Source organism: Ixodes scapularis, unplaced genomic scaffold (assembly GCF_016920785.2).
Source record: "Ixodes scapularis isolate PalLabHiFi unplaced genomic scaffold, ASM1692078v2 PGA_scaffold10__122_contigs__length_95168666, whole genome shotgun sequence".
NCBI classification, from domain to species: domain Eukaryota; kingdom Metazoa; phylum Arthropoda; class Arachnida; order Ixodida; family Ixodidae; genus Ixodes; species Ixodes scapularis.
The window spans coordinates 56,645,341-56,673,026 of record NW_024609836.1 but is presented as its reverse complement, the minus strand read 5'-3'; the positions used below and the strand labels follow the sequence as shown (position 1 = coordinate 56,673,026).

At 43.4% G+C, this 27,686-nt stretch overlaps 1 protein-coding gene across 3 annotated transcripts in view; it reads right to left on the bottom strand.

Moving 5' to 3' along the window:
- The window catches only part of LOC8024189 (protein phosphatase 1 regulatory subunit 37), a 128,589-nt gene that overhangs the window by 36,474 nt on the left and 64,429 nt on the right, over positions 1–27,686 (bottom strand). For 2 of the 3 annotated variants that reach the window (XM_042288382.1, XM_042288381.1), the window contains one exon: positions 1,836–1,881. In XM_042288382.1, coding sequence (XP_042144316.1) covers positions 1,836–1,881 — 46 coding nt within the window. Of the gene's footprint in view, positions 1–1,076; positions 1,117–1,835; positions 1,882–27,686 lie in introns of those variants that run through there. The other variant, XM_042288384.1, reaches the window with a different exon arrangement.

The following is a 27,686-nucleotide window of genomic DNA, read 5'->3' as shown; positions in this document are numbered from 1 at the left end:
TGAACTAAAAATGTGTTTAATATTAACTGACAAATCATTATGAAAATTATGCGTAAATGGGATTCAAGATACCAAAAAAGCTATCTCTCTACTCTGCGGGTGTCGCTTCTTTACGGTGCACCAGTGCGATGTAAGAAGAACACTCGACGGACCTAACTAGCCTGCCTGAAGTGACTGCTAGCAATAAGTTATTCTATGTGACAATCGAGAGTTCAGAAGTTCGCACAAGTCTGCCATAAAGATCCGGTCGTGTAGCAGTGACTCAGAGCTGAGAAAGTGAAATTAGCTTTCGGTGCATTGTTGGCGCAAACTCCTCACATTTTGGTGCAATGTAGCAGGATGCAAGAGGATAAATACTCTGGCACATTTTCCTGTAAACGGCACAGCAATCGCATAACTGGAGCCTCCATTAACAGCAATAAAAAATTGCTTGAAAGGGAGCAAAACGATCGCAACAATGATCCCGTCAACCGCAAAATTTTATTTAATAAACCTTTTCTGAAAAAAAAAAAAACGGTTGAATTGCAGGCGAGTTGGTGTAAGTTATACATGATTATTGAAACCTAAGACTATGGTTTAAAAAACAGAAACTCGTGAAGGAGGAAGAAAAGGGACAGACAACGTTTTTTCCTTCTTTACGAGCTTCCGTTTTTCAAACCACAGTCTCAGGTTTCAATCATTATACGGACCTTTTCTCTTAGCCGACAGAATTACGGGCTAACAAGTTGGAGGATCAACCTATTCTTGGGGGATGTGCGTTTACAGACTTTATCAATGTTTCCACCTAAAAAAAAAAAAAAATCCTGCATGTTATTTTTTTTTTAAGTGTGGTGAAACTAAAACTTATCAGACCCAATTTTTTATATTTTTGAGTAAAAAGTCTGATCTACCATATAAAATCGAGCACAAAAAGACTCGTTCACACAACAAACTCAGATATCAACAAACAATCATTTTGCATTACCTACTTTTTGGTAAAAAAAAATTAATGGTTCAGGCCTTTTATCTTTTTTTTTTTTGTCTACCATTTTGCTTCCTTGATATTTAAAAAAAAAAAAAAAAGAAGAGCCCTATACCTTTGCACAACATTACTAGAACATTCAGTCAAAAACTCACCCATGAAACCCCCAGTATGCTCGCATCCACCGGCACAAAACTAAACACGACTACAGTGCCGCCCTCTAGCGGCGAGTCAAAACATGAAAGTTGCTTTATGTAGCTACTGTGAGATGGCGCTACCGGCCCTAGCGCGACTCAACTGGACCAGTGTGTGCACCAGTGCAGTTCCCATAGTGGCCACCGTGGGAGAAATGGCAGTGCTGTGATCGCATAAACGGTACATTGACATTTCATTCTACTAACAATGTGGCTTAAAAAAACAAAGAAAACAACAAAACATGCAGGCTTACACTGCAAGACATCGAAAAAGAAGTAAGAAAAACCCAAGCATTACAGATGTATTGTTATTGGCGAGGAGACTGAACTATTGGGGATGCTACGTCCCGCTTGTTTTCCCCAAAGTTCTGTGTTTACCAACATAAGGCACGTGCACTGAATTCTTTCTCGACTGAACGCAGGGCAAGGTTTGGGAACCACTTGTGCCCCATTTTTTTTTTTTTTGCAGTGTTATTGTTTGGTTTCACTGACTGAACACGAGCCCCAGCTGAACGCTGAAGTAACATTCGGCTACATGGTTCGAGCGCTGCCTCAAAACGCAAACGAATAATCTATGTTGTTGTTCTTCCCATTGGTGTAGTTCTCATTTTAGCCACCAGGGGCGCAACGGTATGATCACCTTCTTATACAGGGTGCAAGGGAAGCAAGTATCTATATACCTTTGAGGTTGAGATCTTGTGTCCGGTCACCAAATATTGTGATCGACTGCAAAGAAAAAAAAAACACCAGAGTAAGAACTCTAATTAGCCCACGTTGCTGGTTGATAACGATTGGAAACTTATGCCTGAAAGAAAACTGCAGCACAGATTACGTACAGTAGGATTTATTGCTACATTCGAGAGATGGAGCAACATGTCGCAATTAGAAAGTGCCATGACGACAACTGTGAAACAGTCTTGTGTAACCTCATTCATCCTCTAAGAAAAAAAAATAATCATGCTCAATAACCTTAACGCAATAACAGAAGAAAGGAAGGCACACGCGACTATGCAAAAGTGACTGCAGGCGCATCACTCACCTATGCCATCTGCTTTTAGAAAGCCTGTATTACATAGAATCTCCAACTGCTCGGTCGGGATCGGGTGGTTTATGGGTCGCATTTGCAACGTGTCAATCGTAATGTAAACGTCTCAGCCCTCCTGCTTGCTTTCCTTCTTGCCACCTGACAACGCAGCGCATGCACACTTGCGACGAATCTCCGCAGGAGGTGCCCGTCGTTAATTTGCAAACGCTACCCGCGGTTTGAGTTGGACCCTCTTTATAATCTGGGCTCTATATCTGCTTTCAAGGACCTGTGGCGCCCTCTCTCACATACACACCAGAACAGATTCTCGACTCAACTCCGTTGTCTGCGTCAGCGCCCGCCGTTCAAGTCTTTGCTGTTCTAACATTTCGCAGAAGCGGAGTTACGCCACGAAATTTCCCAGGGTAAAATTCACCACTAAAACACACCTTCAATGAAAATTTGAGCTCACAACTTCAAGAAATTGACTCTTGCAGCTCATTTTACGACCAGCCTCAAAAACGCTGCCACTTTATATTTCCACTCGAAACGAGCGGATACCAAAAATGAAAGTGAAATGGAACTCGTACTCTGCTTCGAAAGTTTGTTCTGTCCAATGTAGTTCTTCACTTTATACATTTCACACAATGTTCATTTCACTCGAAGTATAAAAACCACCAGCTACTCTGTACATCTCACTTCAGGCACAATTTACACGTAAATTATTCAACAGTGCTACATCTCTATAACTCTGGAGCCCGAGAATGCGGGAAGTAAAATCATTACGGAGTTTCTTGAGAAGCCTCCTACGTCACTGATTTTTGTAATTACCACCATCTCGCTTGCCTTGTCAATATTACAACTACCCACAAATAAAATATGAAGCATCCCCTACTAAAACAGATAATCGATTGTGCGATTGTTCGTATAAAAGAAGACTTTATTAGCTTCAACAGGTAGACTTGGATTATTTGCATAATGAAAAAGCACATATAACGAAAACGAGAAGCTACAAGAGCAAACAGATAATCAAGAACTAAATTTGAAGCCCAGAAGCTCACATTCCCGGATTTGTCCTTGATTGATATGCATGCAAATACACTGGATACGGCGGACGAAGAAGTCTTTCCCCTCGTATATATAGGATGCGCTTAATGGAGAAATTATGTTTGCATGTCTTGCATTCTTCTGGACTTCCTTCTGTTTTCGTGCTGAACTGTTTCTGATGTTGAGCCAGGAAACGGTGAGCGCAAAGGATCGAATTTAGCACGCGAGATGGCGAGCTGAGCGCAGCTCCGAACTGTTTTAAAATTAGAACAATAATAATGTTTAAAACAAAAACTGCTCCAGCGCCCGCACCCTTGCTATATATTTTTGTATTGTTCTTGCAGCATCGCGGAATCAGCATCGCTAGTTCAAGCCAAAGTTAAAACTTTGCCTTTTCTTTTAGTCCATTAAACTAGAATAAAAAAAAATTAAAAAAAAACAATCGGCTTAAATTGGTTTGCTTCGAACTCGTCATGCTGAATAATTGACGAGGTACACGCAGCGAGTATCGCAACTCTAACGCCCTATAGGTGGCGGGGCGGTAGTTCCAAGATGGCAGAAGAGACGGGGATAAATTTTCCAGGATTTCCCATGCGCCTGCTCGCTGACGCTGGTCAGCGCGCTAAAAATGATTTATTTGTCTACAAATGAGAAGCGTTAATGCACGTTAGGAATTAAAAGTTGCTAAAACATTAGCTGGCAAAGATTTGTGGTGGGCTAGTGCGTTTTAAGCATTGGCCACGTCAGTGTTTGTGGCCGAATATTTTTCAGGGTGATGAAGATATCATTTTTGCGCTTTGCCTGGCCATTAGTGCTCTAAAAAGTGAACAGTGAACGGTGACCGTCAACCTTCGGAAAAGCAGCGTTCACAGTAGTGGTGTCTTCGTGTCACAGGCTCATAACTTGCTGCTCACCGTCTCGGTTTTAGTGTATTGCAACACCTGATCAAACTGCTCTATGGTTATATATAGAAAGTTTGTTACCGCAGGCTACCGTGCAATGTAGCATTATAACCGGAAGCTCGCACTGCACATTTGAAGCGTAATTCTCAGCGCGCGCCAGAAGCGTTGCCGTGCTCATCACTCAAAAAAAAAGAAAAAAGAAAAGGTTGTAGTCCTTACACTTTTTCTCACATATACGACACCTCAAAACTTCAGTTCGCCGTGCAGTGCATTGACGTCAAACTGACGGCCTCAGCGTTTGCGAGAGGCTTGATGACGGTGCGATATAATAGCTAAAGTATGCATCAAAGAGTACAGAGAAAAACAAAAACACCTAGGTTTCGTAGTAAGATTAAGGAAACCCCAATTACTTTTTTTTTTTTACAGTCATGTACACTCTCTTAAGCTATTTTAATAAGTTGTACAACTCAGCTATCAAGCTGCTCGTGACATTTGATAGCGTCGGTTGAACGTCAGTGCGCTGTACGTCCAACTGAAGTTTAGGTGTATCGTATGCTATGCTAAAACTTCCTATTAACATAATCGGCATGTTTAGGGGACTTATTTATTGCTCTATCGAAAATAAATATTTTTATATACCGTACATTTTTTGTGCCGTGTTATTGACAACGCTGTGGTCCCTCTCACCAAAACTCCCCGTTCTAAGCTCTCATCATGAACGGCTGGCTAACACAGACGCGCTTAAAATACTTCGAGCATCTCTTTATTCGCTTTGTAATTACCTGAAAGCAACTACGCATATTTTGTCTTTTTAAAGTGTTTGGAATAAATGGTCATGTTCTTTGTCACGGCCTTAAAACGCGAAAACCTTTCCAATGTGCATCGCTCGACATACCGTTGCGCGACGAGTGTTCTCCTACTTATGGCAAGAATAGACTTCTCGTAGACGTTACTATAGAGCTCTTTATTATTAGCGGAAGCATTTGTCGTCACATTGAGCACAGATTGAGCTGGCGGCCATGCACGAGACCAGAAATCCGCAGCGTATCCGATATACGAAAAGTCCCTAATAAAATTAGACATCCCAGTCATTCGTGCAACGTTGTTGCAAGGCGGAGCATAAAGTGCAGACCGCATGGCGCGTTTTTGCTCGCGATTCAGGCACGTCGGCGTCAAACTGACGTCATTTCCTGTGCGCGGGCACGCGTTTTTGCGGGAGCGTTCTTTTCTAGCCAACCCAGAACAAGACGCGCACGCCGAGGAGTCGAAGCGGGTATCGCCCAATGAGGGTCGGTCAAACTATCACGTGATCCTGCACAGTACGCTGTTTCGTATTCAGCACATTTCAAAGTGTTCAAAAGCATTTTTATTTTCCATATAAAATTGAAAAGGTGTTTCTGCTGACACACAAACCCGTTTTATTTACTTATTTGTTCATTTAATTCTCATTCTGTAGTATTTGCGTCTACATTTACATCGCGTGTTGAGAATTCTGTTATCTGGCAATGCTAATAACACGCGGCCGGCGGTTCTTGCCTTTGTCTGCATGCGGGTGCCCCCACGTTAACTTCCACGCGAGCATCATAGCGCGTCGCATTTTCGCGTGCAAAAAAACGTGCCATGCGGTCATCGCTTAAAGTCGTACTCCGGCGATTTCTCCATGGTCCCCAATTTGCTTAAAATTTTGCTAAGCTCGCCAAACATTGCCAAAATAGTACCCCAAATATTAGGTCAAAATAATTTTTTTTCACTAAGGTATTGAATTTACAATTTTGGTCCTCACCGTGTTTTTCAAACTGAAAATCTCTACTGGCAACAACGAAAAAGTGACGTCAGTGGAAGTGCAGGGATTCACTCTTTGGACTGTAGAATTTGTTCTCAACTGATTGGAAGCAGTTTCATGGTGTCAAATGAATGCTTTGGAAGCTCGCTCCAGCACGGAACAAATGATTGGCATATTCTATTTTTTAGACTGCTCGCTCGACTGGCAAGCTGGCCTTCCACTGACGTCACGGCACTGAAAAGTGTGGGAATATTTGAATGTTGGTTTTTGCATCATTTTCATTTGCCGATTTCGCAATAACTATTATGAATTTCGCGATACAAAATAGCATACTGGAAAGGGTAAAGGCCAAGGAGTCAGAAAATATAGTTAGTTGAGGTAGCTCAAAAAATCGCCGGAGTACTCCTTTAGGAATTCATATTTTAACACGCTCACTTTTTCCTTAAAACTGCTTCACGCATCAAGGCCGACAGTCCCGCGAGAGGGAGAGTGGCGGGCTGGAGTTGCGATATCTCCCGTGTTGCCGGATAAATCCGAAAAACTCCGAAGAGCACCCACCGGTAAAATGTTTGTCGATTCGAATTTTTCCGATAAACTCGAAATTTCGATGTTAAAATGCAATAAAAAAAATATATTTAATAAACTGGCCAGCAAACCTTCAAGCGAGCCAAGTCGCCAAAATCTGCCAACTCTAGCGTGCGGCGCGAGGCGCAATCATCAGCGCAGTCAATGCCACGGAGTTGGAGCGGCCAACGTTGAACCACTACGTCAGAGGCATGACTACGTCATTCTCGCGTTTTGCTTGTTTTTACTTCTCAGAGCGAAACTGAACGATGACGTCATGAGTTTCTCCTTTCGGTGTTGGCTGACCGGGCGTTCATGTGACCCCCGTAACGCGGATGCGCTGGTTTGCGCTGCCCTGCGCGCTTATCGGTCTGTTTCTCAGCTCCCCTTCTCTTTCGTCTTCTCCCCTTCCCCCTCTCCCCCGGGCCATCACCGTTCACGTCAAGCAAAGCGACCTGCCCGCGTCCAATAAAAAAAAAAAAAAAAATCTGCCCGCGTCGCGTGTTTTGTTTCTTGCTCCCTTCCGAACGTCACAAGACCACGTGGTTCGACGTGACGTGGCCATGACTCTGACGACCCGAGACCGATGTTGCCTGACGCAACCGAAGTTTCGGTTTCGGTATCTGCTGATGTTTAAATTAGGATTACACAAATAATATTCCACATTTCGCGAATCCGAAGACGTAGAGTTGTTTAGTAGTGCTTTGTGAATGTGAATCACATGGAAGCCTAAATTTTTTGGAATTGAGCGGAGTTGCCCTTTAAGAGTTTTAATACAGGTGTCTGGAATTCGCAAAATTTAGTGGCCGCGATTATGTCCACTGTGACCAATTCGCAAAAAATAAGAGTCGCGAAAATAAAGGGTTTAACGTATGCATTTTTGAACCCATCGCTTCAGCAAATTAATATAGAAGCTTCCACAACCCCCCCCCCCCCCCCCCCCCATTTCCCCTTTTACCCCTTCTATGAAACCTCTTTCGTAGCTTTCACTGTTACAAAAGCACAACCTCTCCTTCCTCTCTAAAGCAAAAAAAAAAAAAAAGGTTTGGCCCAAACTGGGAACTAAAATAGTGGCTTTTGTTGCGACCTGAAAGTACCTGTTGTACTGAATGAACCCAGACGAGATAAGCGGTAAGACCCCTTTTGACAATGGTCCGAAATGGGAAAGATAATCGTGGTGGCATTCTTCCAGGACATGGCCATGTGCATTGATCAAACCGAAGTGACCAACATCTTACCGGAGGGTGTTTTTTCAAGTTCTTCGGATTTATCCGAGAACAAGGAACCCTAATTATAGCATATACTCGTTTTTGTTTGTTTTTTTGCCAGATTAATGAATGGTGGATTAGACTCTTTTCAAAGGGGCACCGCCATCTTGAATTGTATTCACTTCCAGTATGGGCAAAAACATTGTTTCGCTGTAGAAGACATTAAGGATATAAGCGTAACCATCACACATTCTCGTTTTGCCTCCACTCTATTTTTATTTACAGGAGGAAATGTTTTTGTTTTTTTTCCATCGCAGGCAGCTGGGAACGAGGGTACACATAAAAGATGCGTAGGGATCAATGGGGCTTTAATAATGATGGCATTAATTCCTTCCTCAACACATCCTCAAATATAATAAAGTGTAATACCTGTAGTTTGTACTCTGCTACGTGTTCATCCCTGGGCTGAAAGTGCGACGGGAGCTACGAGTTCGCCGGACCGATGAACCGCCCCTCTCTCTCTCATCACCTGACCCCGCGCTCTCTGCACGTGGGTAGGGGCAGGACCATGATCACGTGACGAGAGATATAAGTGTGTTTGGTCCAATGAACATGTAACTTCCATTGCACTGTCAGTTTTACGGTTCAACAGAGTCTAGATCAGGGGTGGCCAGGCTGACCCGGCCTAAGAGCCACAAACAAAACCACGAAACTCCCAAGAGCCGCGGAGGGGGGGGGGGGGGGGGGGGGGTCAAATTTTTGTTTGGAGCAATAAACGAAACTCGAACTACTTTGAATCCATCAGAGTCCAAAGCAGTCCAACCGTACGTAAGGTAGCAGTAGCACAAGACTACCAAACCACAACCTGTCTTTCGATTTAAAACGCGTTCCATTTCTCTTTTTGGGGAAGTGCTCGTGTGACCGGGAGGGAGACGGGGGAAAGGGGGGGGGGGGGGGCGGGGGGGAGCCGCAAGCCGCACTTTAACACGTGAAGAGCCGCAGCTTGGCCACCTCTGGTCTAGATGGTGCGCGAAGTAAATAAAAGATCACCCAGACACCTTTTCATTTTTTTATGTATTTCAATACCATTAGGGCCCGGAGGCATTACAGGGTGTTCTTGTCTTCTTTCATTCCGTAATTTTTAAGTGTACTCTCCGCGTATCTAGCATTCGTGTACCTGCTCCACGAGTGGCAACGTTAGCGCACTGCTACGCTTCCCACGCGCTCAATGTCTTCCTCAAAAGTGACTGATTTAGTGGTTTTCGATGACGCTCAGCAAGTTTCTAATTGAAACCATATGTCTATTTTCACTAATTAAAAAGTGAATTAGTTATTTGAAATTCATTAGCAAACTAATTAGTAAGTGTCGCGCATTTTCTGAAGTCTGACACCACGAATAATGCGGTCCCGAGAAAGTTATCGTTTTACCTCTAAATACACTAATTAAAAAATAAAAGTTCGTCACACTAAACAGATATTTTTTTTTCTTGAACAGCCCGATTTAAACTTCCACGTAAAAAAAAAACAAAAACAAAAAAACAGCTTCACGTAAAAAAAAAAACAAAAAAAAAAAACACAGTTTTAGCAATATTGACGGCGCGAGACGCGATTTAGTTAGTAGCAACGTTACTAAAACACTCAGTTGGGAAACTCTCATAGAGACACCTTTGAAGAAATGTCCCCAATCTGTCTCCGAGCACCGAGCTAATGTCGAACACAACGCCACCATTTCTCCCGCAGCGGCCACTCAAGGAACTGCACGTGACTTCTATTTTGGCTTTAAGAACAGATACAGCGGAGGAGGTTACAGGGGTACCACCCCCGTCTCCCCAGCGGACGCGCCGCGTCGAACTACCGAAGTTAAAATGCACCTAGGTCGGGACGCGCTACCTGAAAGCCCCGCTGGGGCATGGTTGTATAAAAACAATATTAGTTGTGCCGCAAAACCTTGCAAACTAAAGATTTTAAAAACATAACGCGCCCCTCTTTTGGTACTAAACTCCAATAAATTTCATACAAAAAGAGTCTTTTCTGTTTGTTTTTACGCAAAAACAGGCTTTCAAAAAGCTCGAGGTGACCACAGTACAGAAAAACGATAAAGAGTGGCGCTGTTGTCGCATTTAGCTTGGTCTCGGTGGAAGCCAGCGGCCCAGGTTTCGACGGCGAGTTTTCCAACTGAGTGTTTTAGTAACGTTGGTTGGTAGTCACCTCCTTTTTACTTGTTTTCTCCCTCGGCATTTCGGGAGTGTGAAGGAGAGGTGGATCGGCTGATCGGCTTCACCAAATACTTTCACCTTCACGCTGAGGTGGAAAGAGCCATTCCGTGACGTCATGGACTTTGCGCGCAGAATTTAAAATAAACCTCTCGCCGTCAATACTGCTCTAAAATTATAATTTTTTAGCGTAAAATTTATTTCTTGGCACCACTGTCCCAACCCGACTGTTTAAAGGAAAATGTTTTTTTTCTTTTTAGGGTTTTTTTTAAGTGAAACATTCTATATATATATTACCCAGACTCCAAAACATCCTCCAGGTAGATATTGTAATTTTTTCTTTATAACTTTTAAGACAACTTTTTGAAGTTGAGCGTTCTGTCGTCGCGGTCAACGAATGGCTTACGATTTTCCTTCACAAATATCGATTCGTTCACTCAAACTGCGAGCGCGTTCTCCTTCCCAAGAGAGCCGAGCAGGCAAGGTCAACAAATCCCGGGGCAAGGTTTCGCCTCGGAATAACAGAATAGTATCGACCCTGAAGGGAACGACCGGTCAGCACTAGCGCTCCGTGTGCACACAGCCTGGCCAACCGGCGAGCCGAATCACAAAGCCCTCGTAACACCGAGCAACGGCTGTTACACACCGTAATTAGGTCATTTTTTTTTTTTTCCTCACTCGCTTATCTTTACCTCTAGTCCGGTTTCCCGTATCTACGCGCCCTTTAGGGTCGCTTCGAATCCGCTGATGTCGCAAACTTCGTCGAACCTAAGCTTTCGAGTCGCACTCAGAGGTTCGACCGGTTCGGCGAATTTTCGACCTTTCAGCAAAATTCGATGAAGTTCGAATCGTGAACAGTGTTGCCAGACTTCTACAAAAACAATATTGCGAAATATGGAAGGACATAAATTTATAAAGTAGTTTTTTTTTTTTTTTAACACTTCATAAAAAACATGACCAATGTTTACACGATATATGAACACAAGCACATGTACGGTCGCGGACAATATGAGCTGAAACAGTCCTTCGTGCATTTGTGGTGTACTTGCCAATTTTTGAGAAAACTGGGGCTTAAACTAGATAGACTAATTAAAGAAACTCGTGCATCGCAAATAAACACCCACAAAAAAAAAATGGGGCAGTATACTTAATTAATATTGCACGCCTCCTCCGCCAGGTGGCGTCAACTCGTTTCCAATTTCCGCGAAGCGCCTAGAGTCGAACTTCACACAAACATTTGTAAAAACGTTGCTTAACGAACCTCGTCGACGCAAACTTCGTAATGCTCGCGACATCCCTGACAGTTCTCACAATAAAATCGGGGAAAAAAAAAAAATCAACGAGAAAGTTACAGAAAGAAAAATAGAGAGAGAGAGAGAGAGAGAGAGAGTGAGAGAGAGAGAGAGAGAACGTTAAAGCAACCTGTTGCAAAATAGCGGACAGGAGGTCACTTGCACACGGCAGCGCAACCGACAGCGAGCCGCAGAAGCGCAATGGTGACCTTGAACGAGAAAAAAAAAAAAAAAAAAAAAAAGTTGCCGTAGCAGACGACGCGACGCCACAACAAGGGTTGCAGCAGACGACCGAAGCAGAAACTAGGAGAAAGAAACACAAAATGCCTGAGCGCACCTCCCTCTCCGAAATGGAGTGGTTCGCGCAGGTGTCCGTGTCATCTACGTACAATTTCCTCCTCTTCCCTCTGCAGTTGAATGCAATTACACGATCGTAGTCTCCATTCCAAAGCCAACTTTTTTTTTTCAGCTGCTTTTTGTTTTCGCAAAATATAAAAGCTCTCCCACTTTCGGAATCAGTTTCCGGCTGTAGCAGACGGCTTGACGCCGCTGCGAGCAAACGCGCTGGAAATCTGCACGCGCCAACATGGAGGCTGTGTGTACTAGGGCTGTCTGGAAAGCCAGTCGACGAGAGATATTAAATGAATCCCAAAACCCAGTTCATGGGTACAACGCGCCCTAATTTTCCTGATAATTGAATGCAAATTAAGATTACTACAAATATTAGTACTATTCTACGAAATGTTTAAGAAAAGCGCGTTTTTTTGTGTGTTTTTTTTTTCTGTCGGAAGAACAAACTACGCATAGCAAAACGCTCAGAATTTACCCAGATGTAGCGCTAATGGTTGGGAACAGATGGCAGTTTCAGAACTTACGGTTATATGATTCAAAGGATTATAACTTCTAAGCGATCTTCGGAAATCCTCAATGCAAAAATGGCGCCCAACAATGTCCGAGAAATACATAAAGGTGAATGGCGTTTACCACCGAAAACAGGTCCCATTTTCTTTGTGGAAATTTCCGAAAACCCATATTATAAGGATTAAGAGTAGTAAAAAAAAAATTCATTGTTTATGTTACAAACAGAAATTTACAAACGTAACAAAAAAAAAAACACGAAAGTTTTTTTTAATTTTATTTTAGCACAAAACCCCCCCTCCCCCCAATTTTTTTTTCTTTTTGTAAGATTTTTGTATGAGTGTTTTAGTTGGATAAACCACCCTGCTTCCCCTAACAAAAAAAAAAAAAAAAAAAAAAAACGAGCGACGATAAATTTATATTAGCTACCGATATTTTCCTTCACTCCAAACCTTGATCTTCCTTCACTCATTCGCTTCGCAACATCGCGTTTCGACAATTTATACTTCGTTTACGTAACACGTATCCAGATGGCGCCAACTCCATTTCGAGCCTAAGCTGAATAAGCGCCCGCCGGGGTTTCAAAATCTCGGGAGTCCCAACATGCATCGCTACCTATGTTTATTAGGTAAACATAGCACGCCCCGAATACATATTTCATACGCGAAACGGCAGGCAACGACTAGCATCCGAAACACCCGTAGCGAACACGAAAACTTTTAAGAAGCACACATCAATTCGTGCACTGACTTTCAAATGCCGCATCATATCCAGCGGCTGGTTCAGACACGTGCGTTTGAGCGTAACGGACTGCGCTGCAACCGCCTATGACTGCTTACGAACACAGAACACACTTGCGCCATCTATCGGGTGGCCGTGGAGCTCTTCCGATCTGCCTATATATTTTACCCATGATTATTTCACCGCGTGCTCCAAATAACTGTGACAATGCGAGCTTTTCTGATACATGGCTTGCACTGACTTGCATCGCATACTTTTGACCACCATGTAAGAGGAGGAGAGGGAAGCTGCTTTTGTAAGAATTTTTGAGTGACGGGTTAATTTTCTATAATCTTCCTGACGGAGAATAGCGACGTATGTGCGAATCCGCGAGGCACAAAAGAGGATCCTGGTAAGAGGGAAACTCCTTCTTCCCCTCTTTTCTGGTGGACATCGGAGCCCTCTTTGAATGACGTCACGTGCAAGCAATGATTAGTGTGCGTAGATTTGATCTCGCAGGTATATTGCAAAACCATCAATCTAGTTAGTTAGACGCAGGTCGAAAGACCGCTCATGTCTGTTTACAACAGGGTTGGTTGGATGGATAGGTAGATGCAGGGCGGCGGCTCCCTTTTGAATCGGGCGTTGACTTGCGCCGCCTATAGCCAAAACTCCAGAATAAATTATTATTTAATATTATGAACATTAACAAACTGGCACCATCAATAGGCAGTCCTGGTCCACTTCAAATCTGCGCATATTAAAAAAAAAAAAAAAAAACTAGACTGAAAGTTTTGTAGCACTATCTAAAAAAAAGAACAGTTACAACATTTTGAAAACTATTTCGAATCCCCCATGATGCGTAATTTTATATATATATATATATATATGCGCGGGTCATAATGTTCCAAACCTACTGACGAATGGCGTCAGTGTGTTGTTCGTGGTATATACGCTGTTACGACCGGGCGTGCTATCTATGAGAAATAATCGTTTACAGCATTGCCAATATATATATATATATATATATATATATATATATATATATATATATATATATATATATATATATATATATATATATATATATATTAGTTATAGCGAAACAATGATGTGCAAAGATGATGGCAAACGTACGCAAATGGAGATATGAGACCCCTTCCAAAAACGCGTTAGCCATATAGCGACTTCTGCGCCAATAGGGAGTTTTCGTAGACCGTTTTCGCCGTCCCGCAACGCCCTCCGCAACCCGCTACGATACCCGGAACTCTACAGCCAAGGCCATCGGCGCGCAGGCGCAGTAGCGGCTTCTTCGTTGCAGAGGGCTTAGGGGAGGGGAAAACGCGGTCTACGAAAACTCCCTACGTCAATGTTTGGGTGCCTGCTCGGATCATGCATTGTACAGGAGTGCCACGAGGACGTTCGCAGTGAACACGGCTCAGCTTGCACCGAAGACGAGTGTTCCGTCAGCGTTCGGCGAGGACTCAGATCCAACCACACCACTTCATGCCCAAGCATACTTGGGTAGTAAATCAATTACAGTAATTGAATTACCCTAATTTAATTACTTTTTGTGGTAATTTGTAATTGTAATTAATTACTTTCGGCTTAAAGAAATTGTAATTGTAATTTAATTACTTTTTAGCGTCAGTAATTGCAAAATTTCAGACACATTACAATTACTTTTGCAAGACTTTGCTGCGCCGACGGAACCCCACTGAAATCCTCGGCGCTCGCACAAGTGGCCTAGCGCTCGGTGACACACTCGCACACATAGACACGCACGCATCCGCATGCATAACAAAAATAGCTTTGCGTTGTTTGTTTTTCGTTGCTGCGTGATGAGACAATCATCTCTGGAGCCTACCTCAACGGCGCCACGGAGCGCCGTCTGTAATGCGAGCAGAAAACATAAAAGTAAACATGCCAAAATATTGAAAGAAAAAAAAAAAATTGAGTTTCAGCTTTCAGCCGAGGTTGGAATGTTTAATTGTCTATGAAGTTATTCTTTTATTTTCGCCAGTTGTGTACGTCCCTTTTCCAGCACTATCGCATATTTGTATCTTTGTATTATTTTCAAGTTTATTACCTCTTCGAATATTATTCGCATAGACTTTTGGAGTCTGACCTCGCACTCGTGAATGTTGTCACCAATGATTCGGGAGCCCCGATTTGGTTCTTATATATTTCTGAGTCATCATAATTTCAACTCAATGCAAATAATTTACAATAATGTGATATCTGTATGTGAAGGTGGTCGTATTAGAGCGTGTGGACTTTAGTTTTATATTAACACTTGTAAAATATTCATGTATGATATAATTGTCGCATTTTTTATTTGCATGGCCAACAAAGGTCTATCAACCCAATTTTTTCTTTAGCGCTCTGGCGTCCTCCAGCATATAAACTAAATTATTATTATTTATTAAAATATAAGAACGTAGTACTTCATAAATGTAACAAAATTCACAAAAGGGAAGTACAATACGTGACAGGCAGCAATGCTTAAGCCTCCTCAAATATTGGGGCAAGGAATGAACAAAGGAGTTACATTCTATTGAACTCATTTAAAATTATATGGCCCAAATCGGGTTGCTCTCAGAAATAAGTAATTATCAAATAATTGCATTACTTTTAAAAAGTAATTTGTAATAGTAATTAATTTCTTTTTGCGGAGTTGTAATTGGAATTGTAATTAAACTACATTTGAAGCAAAGCAATGATAATTGTAATTAAATTACATTTTGGAAGTACTTTACCCATGTATGTGCCCAAGGATGGATGGATAGACGGCAATGACAACGGGCGGCAGATTGCGCCGCCTAGCGTCACATTTCGTCATCTTTTCTTTCTTTTTTTTAAAATTTGTATAACTTATATTTTAACACCCCCCCCCCTTTTTTTTTAAAGTGTTTCCATTGATTATTTTTATATATATTTTATAACGAATGGCGACCGCCAATGTTGCCTGACGTGGTTCTGAAAACACGTCCAGGGTTAGCCGGTAGATCAATGTTGCTTGATCAAAGTCAGCTGTTGACGAGCTTCCTAGAACCACGCCTAGCGCCTTTGCGTGGGCGGCGCTCGCTCGTTTGTATTTTGAACGGATGGCTATATTTTTCTCCCTGAGAGGCCCGATTGGGCGCGCGCTCAAAAATCAGCCATCGGGGAGCGCGATGCGTCTTGGGATGTTGGGCGCATTCGTGACGTCACTTGTGCCAGACGGGAAAGGCTACGGCGTGGATGTTGTGGTTACGAGCGTTGCCACTTGGTGGCGCACCGACGATTTACGACCTGTGACAACATGGCCGTTCGAGATGTGCAAGGGCTGCACCAACGTTACTAAAACACTCAGTTGGGAAACTCCCATAGAGACAGCTTTGAAAAAGTGGCCCCAATCTGTCTCCGAGCACCGAGCTAATGACGAACACAACGCCACCATTTCTCCCGCAGCGGCCTCTCGAGGAACTGCACGTATACTCCTATTTAGGCTTTAAGAACAGATACAGCGGAAGAGGTTACAGGGGTGCCACCCCCATCTCCCCGGCGGACGCGCCGCGTCGAACTACCGAAGTTAGGCCTGGTTCACACTTACAGCTAATCCGCTGCCGCCGAAGCGGAATCAGCCGCGGCAATGCACAATGGACGCTACGCCCGGCGGCCAAATTCTTGCAGAATCGTCCGCCGATTCGCAAGTGTGAACCAGGCCTTAAAATGCACCTAGGTCGAGACGCGCTACCTGAAAGGACCGCTGAGGCATGGTTGTATAAAAACAATATTAATTCTGCCGCAAAACCCTGCAAACTAAAGATGATAAAAACATCACGCGCCCATCATTTGGTACTAAACTCCAATAAATTTCACACAAAAAGAGTCTTTTCCGTTTGTTTTTACGCAAAAACAGGCTTTCAAAAAGCTCGAGGTGACCATAGTACAGACAAACGAAAAAGAGTGGCGCTGTTGTCGCATTTAGCTCGGTCTCGGTAGACGCCAGCGGCCCAGGTTTCGACGGCGAGTTTCCCAACTGAGTGTTTTAGTAACGTTGGGCTGCACGCACGCTGCACCACGGCAAGTCGGCAACCACGGCACCACTGAAAAAAACAGCTCTGAGGCCGGATTCTCAAAGCGAATTTACGACGAAAAATGTGCGTACGACAATTTTGAGAGAAAACCCGTATTCTCGAAACGAAATTGTCGTATCTTTTGCGCAGGTTACGACAGAATCCTACGACAGCTCCGCAGCTGTCTAACGCACTTTTTACGATCAAATCAACATGGCCGACAGCGTCGCTCAGTTACTTGGTAGCGACGACCAACGGACATTTATTTTTCTACGTGCTCTTCTCGTGCGTCCCGACTTCAACCAGCAAGAAAAAAGGAACGAGTACTCGAAACAGACCACGACGATCAAGAACGCAGGATCCACAAACACCCGAGAAGAGCTACAACGGCCAGGATTCTACCGACTAAGCGAGCTCGGCAGAATATAGTAGGCCTAGCAGCAACACCGACTCGGCGCACCGTTGCTCTGGCGGTCATTGGCCAAGACCGTCTGTCTGCCCATGACCGGCTGGCCTGCTGGATGGAATATGCCCGCGTGACCCTTGTGAACCCTTCCCGGATGAATAGTTTAATCCCTAAACTAAATTTCAGAGGTCAATCTTTTCCCCCTTGTCATCTCGATCTCCTTGTTTTCCAAAACTGCGGTGACGAACGCTGTCGTCGAAAAGGGAATCTCATTGATTCTATCTCCTTGTTTTGTGTGATATAGAGGTCAAATAAACGCCATACGGATTACCTTCGCAACACGGTATGTACATTTTGTTATTAGTATGCCATTTTTATTCTGACACGACCCTACGTCAGCTACGCGATGTCGGCCCAACCTTTCTTTGCCGAGTGTCATGTCAGTATCGAGTTGCAATCGTAAAAGATCGGTCCAGAAGCGCTTACCGAAACCCGGTCTAACAGAGCGAATCCAGCACTTCGATCAAACGCGCGTGTCCGCTCCGAGTGTGAACGGGTATTTGCGTGGCTCTTGCTGACATTCTCGTAGTTCAAACATAATTTTTTTAAAGCCGGCTCGCAGCTCGCGACTCGCAGCAAGTAATACCGGCCGTGCTGAAGGCATGCTCGGGTCGTGTCGTGCAAAGAGCCGCAACGAGAACGAGCTTACTGTGGCCAACTACGCTTTGGCTTTCTCCGCCAAGGCTTTGCAAACGCGTTCAGGCCTAGGCTAATTCTGCCGGCACGCCGTATTGCCGCAGAACGGCGCTGCTCCTATGCCACAAGTGATGTCACGAGAACTTTCCCACCATCTACCAGATGTGAATTTGAAATCGTTTAATTAGGTTTAAAATTAGTTCTGTGTTTTACAGCGCAATATTGATATTTCCCAGGTGGTGCGTGTCCCTAGCCCATATTTATGCAGAAAGATCGGCGCTAAAATTTCGTTTCCGTACCCCTTTAAACATAAAGTTTGCGCAAAAACTCGCGTTGTTCGAAAACGGTTCTTCTCCGTTACCCGTGGAAGCGGGACCGCTGCAGTGACCGCTAGGAATTTGCTATTCTCCCGCACGTGCTCGCGTCTAGGCAACAAAGAAGAACCGTTTTCGAACGCTGCTCTTCCGTGAAGCTTGTCAACTGACGGATTTAATAAAGTTGCAACAAATAACACTGGTGTTGTTGTTGCTGTTTTCATTGTAAGCGAACACAAAGTTGCACGACGTACTCGGCCGCAATCAAACGCAAGTCAGTTGTCCAGCTTTGACACTCAAACGCAAATACGCAAATAAGCTTTTACGGTGAAACGGAGTGCGACCGTTTCCTTCCGGAATCTCGCGCATCCTGCTTCGTCCGCGTAAGGCGGTTGAGGGTAAACAGGCCCAAAGATCAACGCCGCTATCTCGATTCCCAAAAGACGCTTCCGGCTACGCTTTCTCTTCCTGCCAAGTTCGGAGGCGAGCGCGCTTATCGCTTGCGTTCTCGGCGAGCAACCCGTCAGCACTCTACCCCCTCTGTTTACGCCGCCAGAGCGTACACGCGCATAGCAGACATACAGCGTAAACGGCGAGCGTAACCGCACATCGCAAATAGGGCTTTGACAGCGCGCAACTATACTCGTGTTCATCGTGGTGCTTAAACCCTGAGACGCGCATCAAGCTTCTGTCACCTTTCTTCTGTTTCTTCTGATACCTTTTCAAGTTTCCTTCCCAGGCTCAGGGTTGAAGAATCATGATGAATCCGCACCAGCTCGCCTGCACATTGACAATTTTTTTCACTTATACTCGTATTCATCTCAAAGAACCATAGTAAAAAAAGTCCGTGTCCTCGCGGAACATTACTAATTTGCCCTCTTTGTGCGCTGAATTAGGATATACCGCAGGTAGGTGCAGCTAAGATTAGCTTTATGTTATCTTATAAAAAAAAAAAAAATCCTGGACGCTTTAAACGCCAAAAGCTCCGTCTCTTCCTGCGACAACTAAATCCTGCGCGTACGCAGTCGCGTGAAGTGAAGCGTTTCTGCGCATGCGCCGTGACAACAGCTCAGTGGCGCCACCTATCATCTATTGGGTAGGCCCGGCATACTTCCGGTCCACGTATATTTCCTAATTTTTGACTCGTCGTTTTTACAGCGGAGCTGTTAAGGGCTACTTTCCCCAGGATCGTGTCCGTCCTCAAATGACCTGATGACACAAAACTCTAGAGAGCTACCGCCATCTATGAGCGACGGCGGCAACCTTTCGAGCCTTTCCACTCTGCATGGCTTGCCGACTCGCGACCGGCCATTACTTTATTCACTCAACAGCTTCGCTGGTCTTCCTTCTTCACCAGAGTGGAAAGGCTGAAAGTTTTTTTATCCTAAGTGTGAATTAAGTCTGACATTGCTATAAGTGGCCATTTCCAGAAGATAGAGCGTATATTTGATTTCGCAAATACTGCCAAACACGTCGTCTAGTTCAGAACCGGAAATGGTTAGGAATCTATTTCCACACTGGCGCCACCACGTTTCAACTTACGTGAAAAAGAGCGAATACCCCTTAAAAAAAAAAAAAAAAAAGTCTGTCAGTTTTAACATTCCTCCAAAACAAGGAGGCAGTCAGTCGCAACGAATGATGGAAGAATATTAGCGAATAACAAAGCTCAAAAGACGATTCGACCAAATAAATGCGAAGTGCGCAGGGGACAATGAGCGTATGACGTTTCGCTTGCTCATAGCCTTTGCCCACATCTTATATTTGTTTCAGATATAATCGTAATTTGTAGAGCTGCGTCGTGACCGACAGGAAAGTAAACTCACACACTTTAATTTAGAGTATAGATTTTTCAAGTGAATAGATGGAGAGGGAGGAGGAATCCGAGTCAGGATCATCGGTCTTATTTTTAGTAACGCGCGTGTAAGTAGAGGTAATTCTAAACAAAATAGCCAACATAAAAGAACAAACAAGTTTCCAATGAGGAGGACGTGCAACACTTCGACATTGCGTTATTCTGTTTTCTTTTATTATTCTTTGTGTGTCGTTACGTTGTTTTATCGGTTCGGGCGCTATCTCAGTTTCCATGTATAAAGACGTCGTAAATATTATCGCGCTTTCTCTAGCTTTTTTTTTTGCGCACAAGCTTGGTTCTCGGAAAGCAACCCTCTTTTCGCGTTCCTGCTTTTACGGGAGGTCCTAAAGCCAGGACGTAAACGAGTCCTCCCACGCTCAAGATCCGGGTAAAAAAAAAAATTAAAAGAACTGGGACTTTTTGATACACGAGTGTTCGAAATGTATAGCGGCTGACAATGTTTTTCATTGACGCTTCAATTTACTTCTTTCTTTTTTTTTTCGCATGTAATTCGTAGTAACGTTGCAAAGACAGGAATGTGGCCGCTTTGCAGCTCCTCAATAAAAAATAATTAAAAGAAAAGAGGAATAAATTACTTCAAAGTTTGAACAGTTCGGTCATCTCGCCACGAAGTTTGAAATATTTCATAGATTCCATATTTTATATTGACTTTTAGTTAACGCTTAAATATTTTCTTTTTATTTATTTAAACCATAAACGACAAGCAGGAAAAAAAAAAAAAAAAACTTGTCTTGAACATTTTGGTACACCCGGAGTCAGTTTTTCGAAAAACATGCGAGTGTGAGTTGACTTTTATTTTATGGTTGCATGGTTATGGGGAATTTGGGTGGTTTCGGATGCTTCCCTGATACAGGAGGACTTACGCTGTGAGTGGTGATGTCCGCTGAATCCCGGAGAAAAGCTCACCGGAGAAAAGCTCACCGGAGAAAAGCTCACCGGAGAAAAGCTCACCGGAGATAAGCTCACCGGAGAAAAGCTCACCGCAAAACCGGCGGATGCGGAGAAAAGCTCACCGATTTTTTTTTATTTTTTTACGGAGGCTGTTGGATCATGCGTAACATATATCAATTTATTATCATTAAAGTTTGTCAGCTTTGTCAAAAAGAAATTGTCCTTTTTTGTATCATTTGCCAAGCTTATTAAGTATATTGCTCCTAAATTAATAATGGTGGGCCAGTGTTTTCTGCGGTTTACTCTCTAGGCAACTAAAGCCTAACTGAAAATTTTATGAACTTGAATAACATGAAAGAGTTCCAAAACTTATGTCTCCCTAAAACCTAAAAATCAAAACTGTAAACACCGAAAATCCGAAAGCGCGTGCGCGACAACGCGGTGCCTGAAATTCTCTTTGTAGCTTTTATTAACCTTTGAAAACAGGATAAAACAGTCAGTAGGATATCGAGGCTTCTTTCTTCCACGGACATGCACGTTTGCTAGCCGTTCGTGCTGGTGTTTCCGCACGTTGCCTTTGTGTGATAGTGCCCTTCTAAGGTGAGCCACTCATCACTTTCAGAGCTGCACACTGGCACCGTTGTTACTCGTGACATATATAAGAAATAGTCTTCTGTAAGGTAGTGAATAGGGCGAGTGGGTAAACGTTATACCATGATGAAAACCGCTCAAAAGACGACGACGGAGTGAAGACAACAAACACGACAGGACGAAGCTGTTCTCGCAACTAAAGTAAAAAACAGCGTAGCCGACACTAACTGCATCAACAATTACCTACTTAACTATTAGGCACCACAGAATATTAGGAGCTGAAACGGTTCACACACCGCTATTCATATTAGCTCACAAAGAACAAACCTCTTTATTTGACAGAGCTACCGACAGCGCACCCTCAGTTGTCAATAAAATGTTGTCTTTTTTACCAGTGTACGATGTTCTGATATCATTTTTGCAGCTTCATTAATATACCGAATGGGTGATTACTAATTTCTGAGGAATTAGTAAATATGCCCAATGACCTTCAAAAATATTACAAGGAAGAGGACTTTTTTTTTTTTTTTAATGAAGTGGCGAATGAGAATTGTGTTAAATTGTCACGTTTGACGCAGAATCCGCTAAGTTAAAAAAAAAAAATCGGTGAGCTTTTCTCCGCATCTGCCGGTTTTGCGGTGAGCTTTTCTTCGGTGAGCTTATCTCCGGTGAGCTTTTCTCCGGTGAGCTTTTCTCCGCCGCCCACGTCCGCTATGTCACGCGATGCCTTATTGCGAGTCGTGTTTTCGGGGTCTATTTTGTCGGAAAGGAATCGGTGTTTATCGGGAATTAAAATTTGAAGAAAATAAGATACGGACGGGCACGGTATTTCGCAACCTGCAACTGCAAGTGAACATACGCGTGTCCCCACCTTTTGGAAAACGTCCCCGTACTGATAAGGAAAGGAAACGAGATGATGGGCGTGGTCCCGAAGTAAGCATGGCAGACAGTTCCTTGTAGGCTGAACGAAATCTGTAGATAAGATTTTCTTTCCCTAAATCTTGGTTTCTGTAATGCAAGCGCAACTCTAATCGTGGGATAATTTTCGGGGTTCATCGGTATTTACCGAAAAACGCGGAACCCTAACCATACGGTTAATTTTATGATTCATGCCGTGAGATCACGTGGGGCTTCGTCCTTCAGGAGCCAGCTTCTCTACACGCTTCGTCATTCAGGAGCCAGCTTCGCTACACGCTTCGTCCTTCAAGAGCCAGCTTCGCTACACGCTTCGTCCTTCAAGAGCCAGCTTCGCTACATGCTTCGTCATTCAGGAGCCAGCTTCGCTACACGCTTCGTCATTCAGGAGCCAGCTTCGCTACACGCTTCGTCATTCAGGAGCCAGCTTCGCTACACGCTTCGTCATACAGGAGCCAGTTTCGCGCACCGACTAGGCTTCCGCGAGTCATACTTAGCCCACCTGCTTGCGTCCCCGTTCGCCTCCCTCGTCATGGTTCCGAGCGAAGTTGTCCGACTACGGATTGCACGGTACAGGCCTCAATTCCCTCTGGTCCACTAGGCAAAGCTATCTGATTATAATTAAGTACGATTCATTATTATCAGTACGCCTTCTGTGCATTGCCTGGCATGGGCCATGATGTTCTATGCAGCCTCGGGCTGCAATTAACGTTTTTGTTTTTTTTTTTGCACAAAAACAGCCCTTCAACGTATTCTTCGTTAAGAAAAATACATGACCTCATTGCGCCACGGCACACAGCTTGATCGGTCTTCCTAAGCGTGAAGGTTTAGGGTTCAGAAGCGAATCGCCTTTAATAATTATAATATACCTAGGTAAACGCTCGTAGCATATTGCCACGATGTGAGGGCATGGTGGCCATTAGTGTGAAACGAAGTACGCTAATAAAGTTAATTACACTACCCTGCCCGCTCCACACGGGGGAAAATAAAGAAACGAAAGTAGGGGTACCAAGTACAACTCATCAAGTCAATCCACTAACCCTTGGCAACGGCTGCAGCGCGAGCACCTCGCCTACACAGCTTCTTCAAGGACAACAACCGCATGCTTTAAGCTTGTTTCCTTTTTTTATTTTTCTTTCGCTAGCAATCTCTGTCATCTTGTGAAGCAAGAAGCGATAGACACGGTGACGCAAACACGCGCCACACGCACGCAGGCAGCCACGAAGACATACGACAGACAGCGGGGCGGCAAAGAAGCGGCGCGACCACTCCTCTGTGCCCGACCTTCAAGTCAGTGTCAGCCGAAAGCAGGCAATAAAAGATGAAAAAAAAAAAAAAAAGAAAAAAAAAAAAAGAAAGAAAAAAATACGACAACACTTAATTAAGCAGCCAATCAAATCCCCACGCATACACACGTGCCCTCCGTCAAACGAAGTTGTCAATAAGATTAGCATCCGTCGCTTTCTTGGGCTTGTTTACTGTGTGCTTTTCGAGTCTGCGTCTTGAGCCGCGTTACCCTTCTTATAAGCACTTACTGCTTAATGTGATACTCCTTTCTTTTTTTTTTTCTTCTTTTCTCTTTGATTGTTACGGGTTGCACGGTCTCTCGATTTCTTTGTAAACCGTAAGCTTGCTCTTTTTTTCGTTTGTTTTGTTTTCAGTTTGTGTTTTTCGTAATGCAAATGAGCGAGTGCTTTCCTCGGTCGTTAATCGACTGGGTGGAACGGTGGCGTCGTTAGGGCCTCGAGGGAACATTACTCCACCCATGTGCGTCATGACAAAGGACCGTCTATTCAAGACTAAACTTTGCTTTCGTACAAAAGAACTTCGTCTTCGTTTTTCTTTTTTCGTTTTTTTTTTCTCGCGGAGACATCGTTGTGTGAGTGTTCTTGAAAGCACACATCCTTTTGGCGTGTGTGTGCGTGTATATATATATATATATTCTAAAACAAGAAACAGTACTGTTTCTTGTGGGTAAATGTATAGCCGTAACTTTCGGCACACAGCGTCCCTGTTACGGGCATTCTTCTTATCCGGAGCTACTCTGTTTCTACGCTACTGCCGCACGCTGATCAAATTCGACCTGTGTAATGAACGCAGTCTTTCTTAATCAAACGTTTTCAACACTGCACAAAAAAAAAAAAAAACTACGTAAGAAACAGGACGAAAATTGTTAGCAGAAATTAATTACGCGACAACTTTAGCCGAGAACCACACATTGGCATTACGTCAAAGTAATTATATTAGCTATAATTGTGGCCCAACTACGAAATTATCGACAAAAAGACACGTACATACGAATCGGAAGCAAGATATGTGGCACTTCAAAAAGCAAAAAGAACTGAATGAAAAAAAAAGATGCTGACAGAAACCTCTCCATCCGTCTGGCAACCAAGAGACGCCAAACTTGGAGCGGCGTTCATTTTGTACACCCCCGTAACGGTGTATCGAATATATGTTTGCCAAGGGTAAAAAGTGATTTGGCTCACTGGTTTTATTTCAGTAATCCCGTCGTAGAGGTATATATACTACATCTTCTTTGTCAAAGGCGCGGGGTAAGGACGCACAAAGGGAAGCACTTTGTAAAAAATATTAGTTTTACACGAGGAAAGGATCAGCCGAGTTGGGCCGCGCAAGTTTCCCACGAAGCGTAAATCCTGTACAACTTCCGTCAACATCTTTGCGATGGCGCTTATTTTTGGAGCGGATGCGGGAGTCGTCGATGAGTATTTCGGCGCTTCCGGAGTCTGCTTTTATTCTTATTTCTAATTTCGCCTCCTTCTTTTATTTATTACAAAGTATCTTTTGTAAACAAACACTAAGAAGACGCGTCGATAGGCGAGCAGAAAGAACTGCATCGTAAACTCGAATTGTTGGATAACAGAGTTTTGAGAAAATATATCGATATCGGGATCAAAGTTCACCAACTTCATACCGTGTTGTAGGATAAATAAGAGATAAAACATTATGAAGGAAAAACGCGAGTTTTGTCACATGGCGTACACTTAAAAGAACAGAAACACTGAATATTTGTTTTCTTTCTCTTTCCAAGAAATCTATCATTTGCTTCTTCGCCCATGCCAGTCCATGCCAGATCGACACAAACAAGGGGGGACAAAAGAGACAAAAAGTAAAACTGTTTGGCTTTCATTATATTTATTTTAACTTTTCTTCTTCTTACAAGGCAATTAAAATGACCACCCGGATGACATCGGCGATGCTAAAATAAAATTACTCGTGTCTGAATAAATGGCGACATCAGCAACGCCAGACAACCAGGAAGAGTTCATACATCGCTTCCACACCCCATACGAAAATGGTCTATGGTTTTCTATGGAAATTTATATGACTGTTTATCACCGCCTATGGCCCTGTATGGTCGGCCATAGAAATCCATAAAGACAGCTACAGCCAGCTATAGAAAAATCTATGGCCCAGTGTCTAAAGACTGGGAACCAATACATTTTCTTTACCCGCTTATAGATAATTCTATGGCCACAAGTCTAAAGACTGGGATCCAATAAATTGTCTTTGACCCCCAATAGAAAATTTTATGGCCCAGAGTCTAAAGACTGGGAACCAATAAAATTGCTTTAGACGCCTATAGAATATTATATGGCCCCATTTCTAAAGACAGCGAACCAAGAAATGTTTTTTAGCCGCCTATAAAAAATTCTTTGGCCCCGAGTTTAAATACTGGAAACCAATTATTTGTCTTTACTCGTCTATAGAAAAATTTATGGCCCCGAGTCTAAAGGCCAAGAATCAATACATTTTCTTTCCACGCCTATAGAAAATCAATACCGGCGCTTACTTTTTAGTAAAAACACTCCACGTGAGAAAATTAATTCAATACTAAATTTTTGTAATGGAGGTGACAAACCATGACCCAAGATATGTTCTCTGCTGTTGCAACGAGTCGTGAAAATTAGTAATATTGTTTGTTTGAAAAATCCATTAAAATATTTGTGCCACAATTAAAATTAATTATTACCCCCAAAAGTGAAAATAAATTACAATGGCGCCGTACACTGCAACCAAGCAATAGCTTGATTGCAATCTTCAGCACCAGTGTACTGCATGTCATCACTGCATTGTCAACGTGATTCATCAAACTTATTAAAAAGATAATCAATAAATTTTAGTTAATTAGGCTAATGATCTACATTTGCTTTTTTCAGGGTGTCGAATTAAGAGATGGGGGCTATTCCAAGAGACAATTCAAATAATGTATTAAGTACGAGTAATGTTTGCTCCGCCTCTCCGTGTTTTTGAGAAAAATGATGGGTCACCGGGAAAGTCGGATTCAAAAATTAGACTGCTATATATACAGCTAGTGCGAACATAGCGTACGTTCGCACGGAATGTGTAAATGGCAGTCCGGTGTTGCTGCGTTGTTGCTGTTGTGTGGGGTAGTGTTCTGCTTGTGTGTGTGTATTCTGTGTGTTCAGAGATGTATGTATATCTATCATGTAGCGTTCACAAGTTTGGGGAACTTGAAGTAAATTTTTTTAGAGTTTGCTGGCTAAAGAGAGCCATAGGATAAGCCATAGAGGAGTCTTTAGCCAACCATTAGACAAGCTAAAGAGCGCTATGGCTGGACAGCGATAGGGCCATAGACAAAGCTAAAGAGCCCCATAAAGGCGACCATAAAAAATGCTAAAGACAGCCATAGAGAATTCTTTAGCTAATTGGGCCAAATAGCTAAAGCCGACCATACAAAGAATTTTCTATAGCCGACCATAGGACATTTTTGTATGGGACATCCCAACAGGCAGCAGACACATACTAAAACTGCAAATCACGGAGCAAAATTCACTGGGCTTGGTTGGACAAGCCAATGATAGAACACGCACGAAATACGACGAACCTCGTGCCACTGCGCCTTTGTCGCTGTCTCATTGGCGAAACTAAGTAGTCTATAGACCTTTCCAGCGGCAGTCTCGAACGAAGCCATTACAGCGCGCGTCCCTGGTTTTGAGAGTGTACGTCAGTGTTGCCCGACTGCGCTGAGCTGTGGAGTTTCTCGTAAGTGGGCTGTGGCAGCCTGCGTTGGCGCAATTCCGGACGCTGGTGGCGGCCGAATTGCCGCGTTTTCTTTTTTATCTTGCGTTCTGTGGCGAGCATAATTTATAGAGGTCTTTAAAAAAGCGGTGATCTATTTTTGGGAACA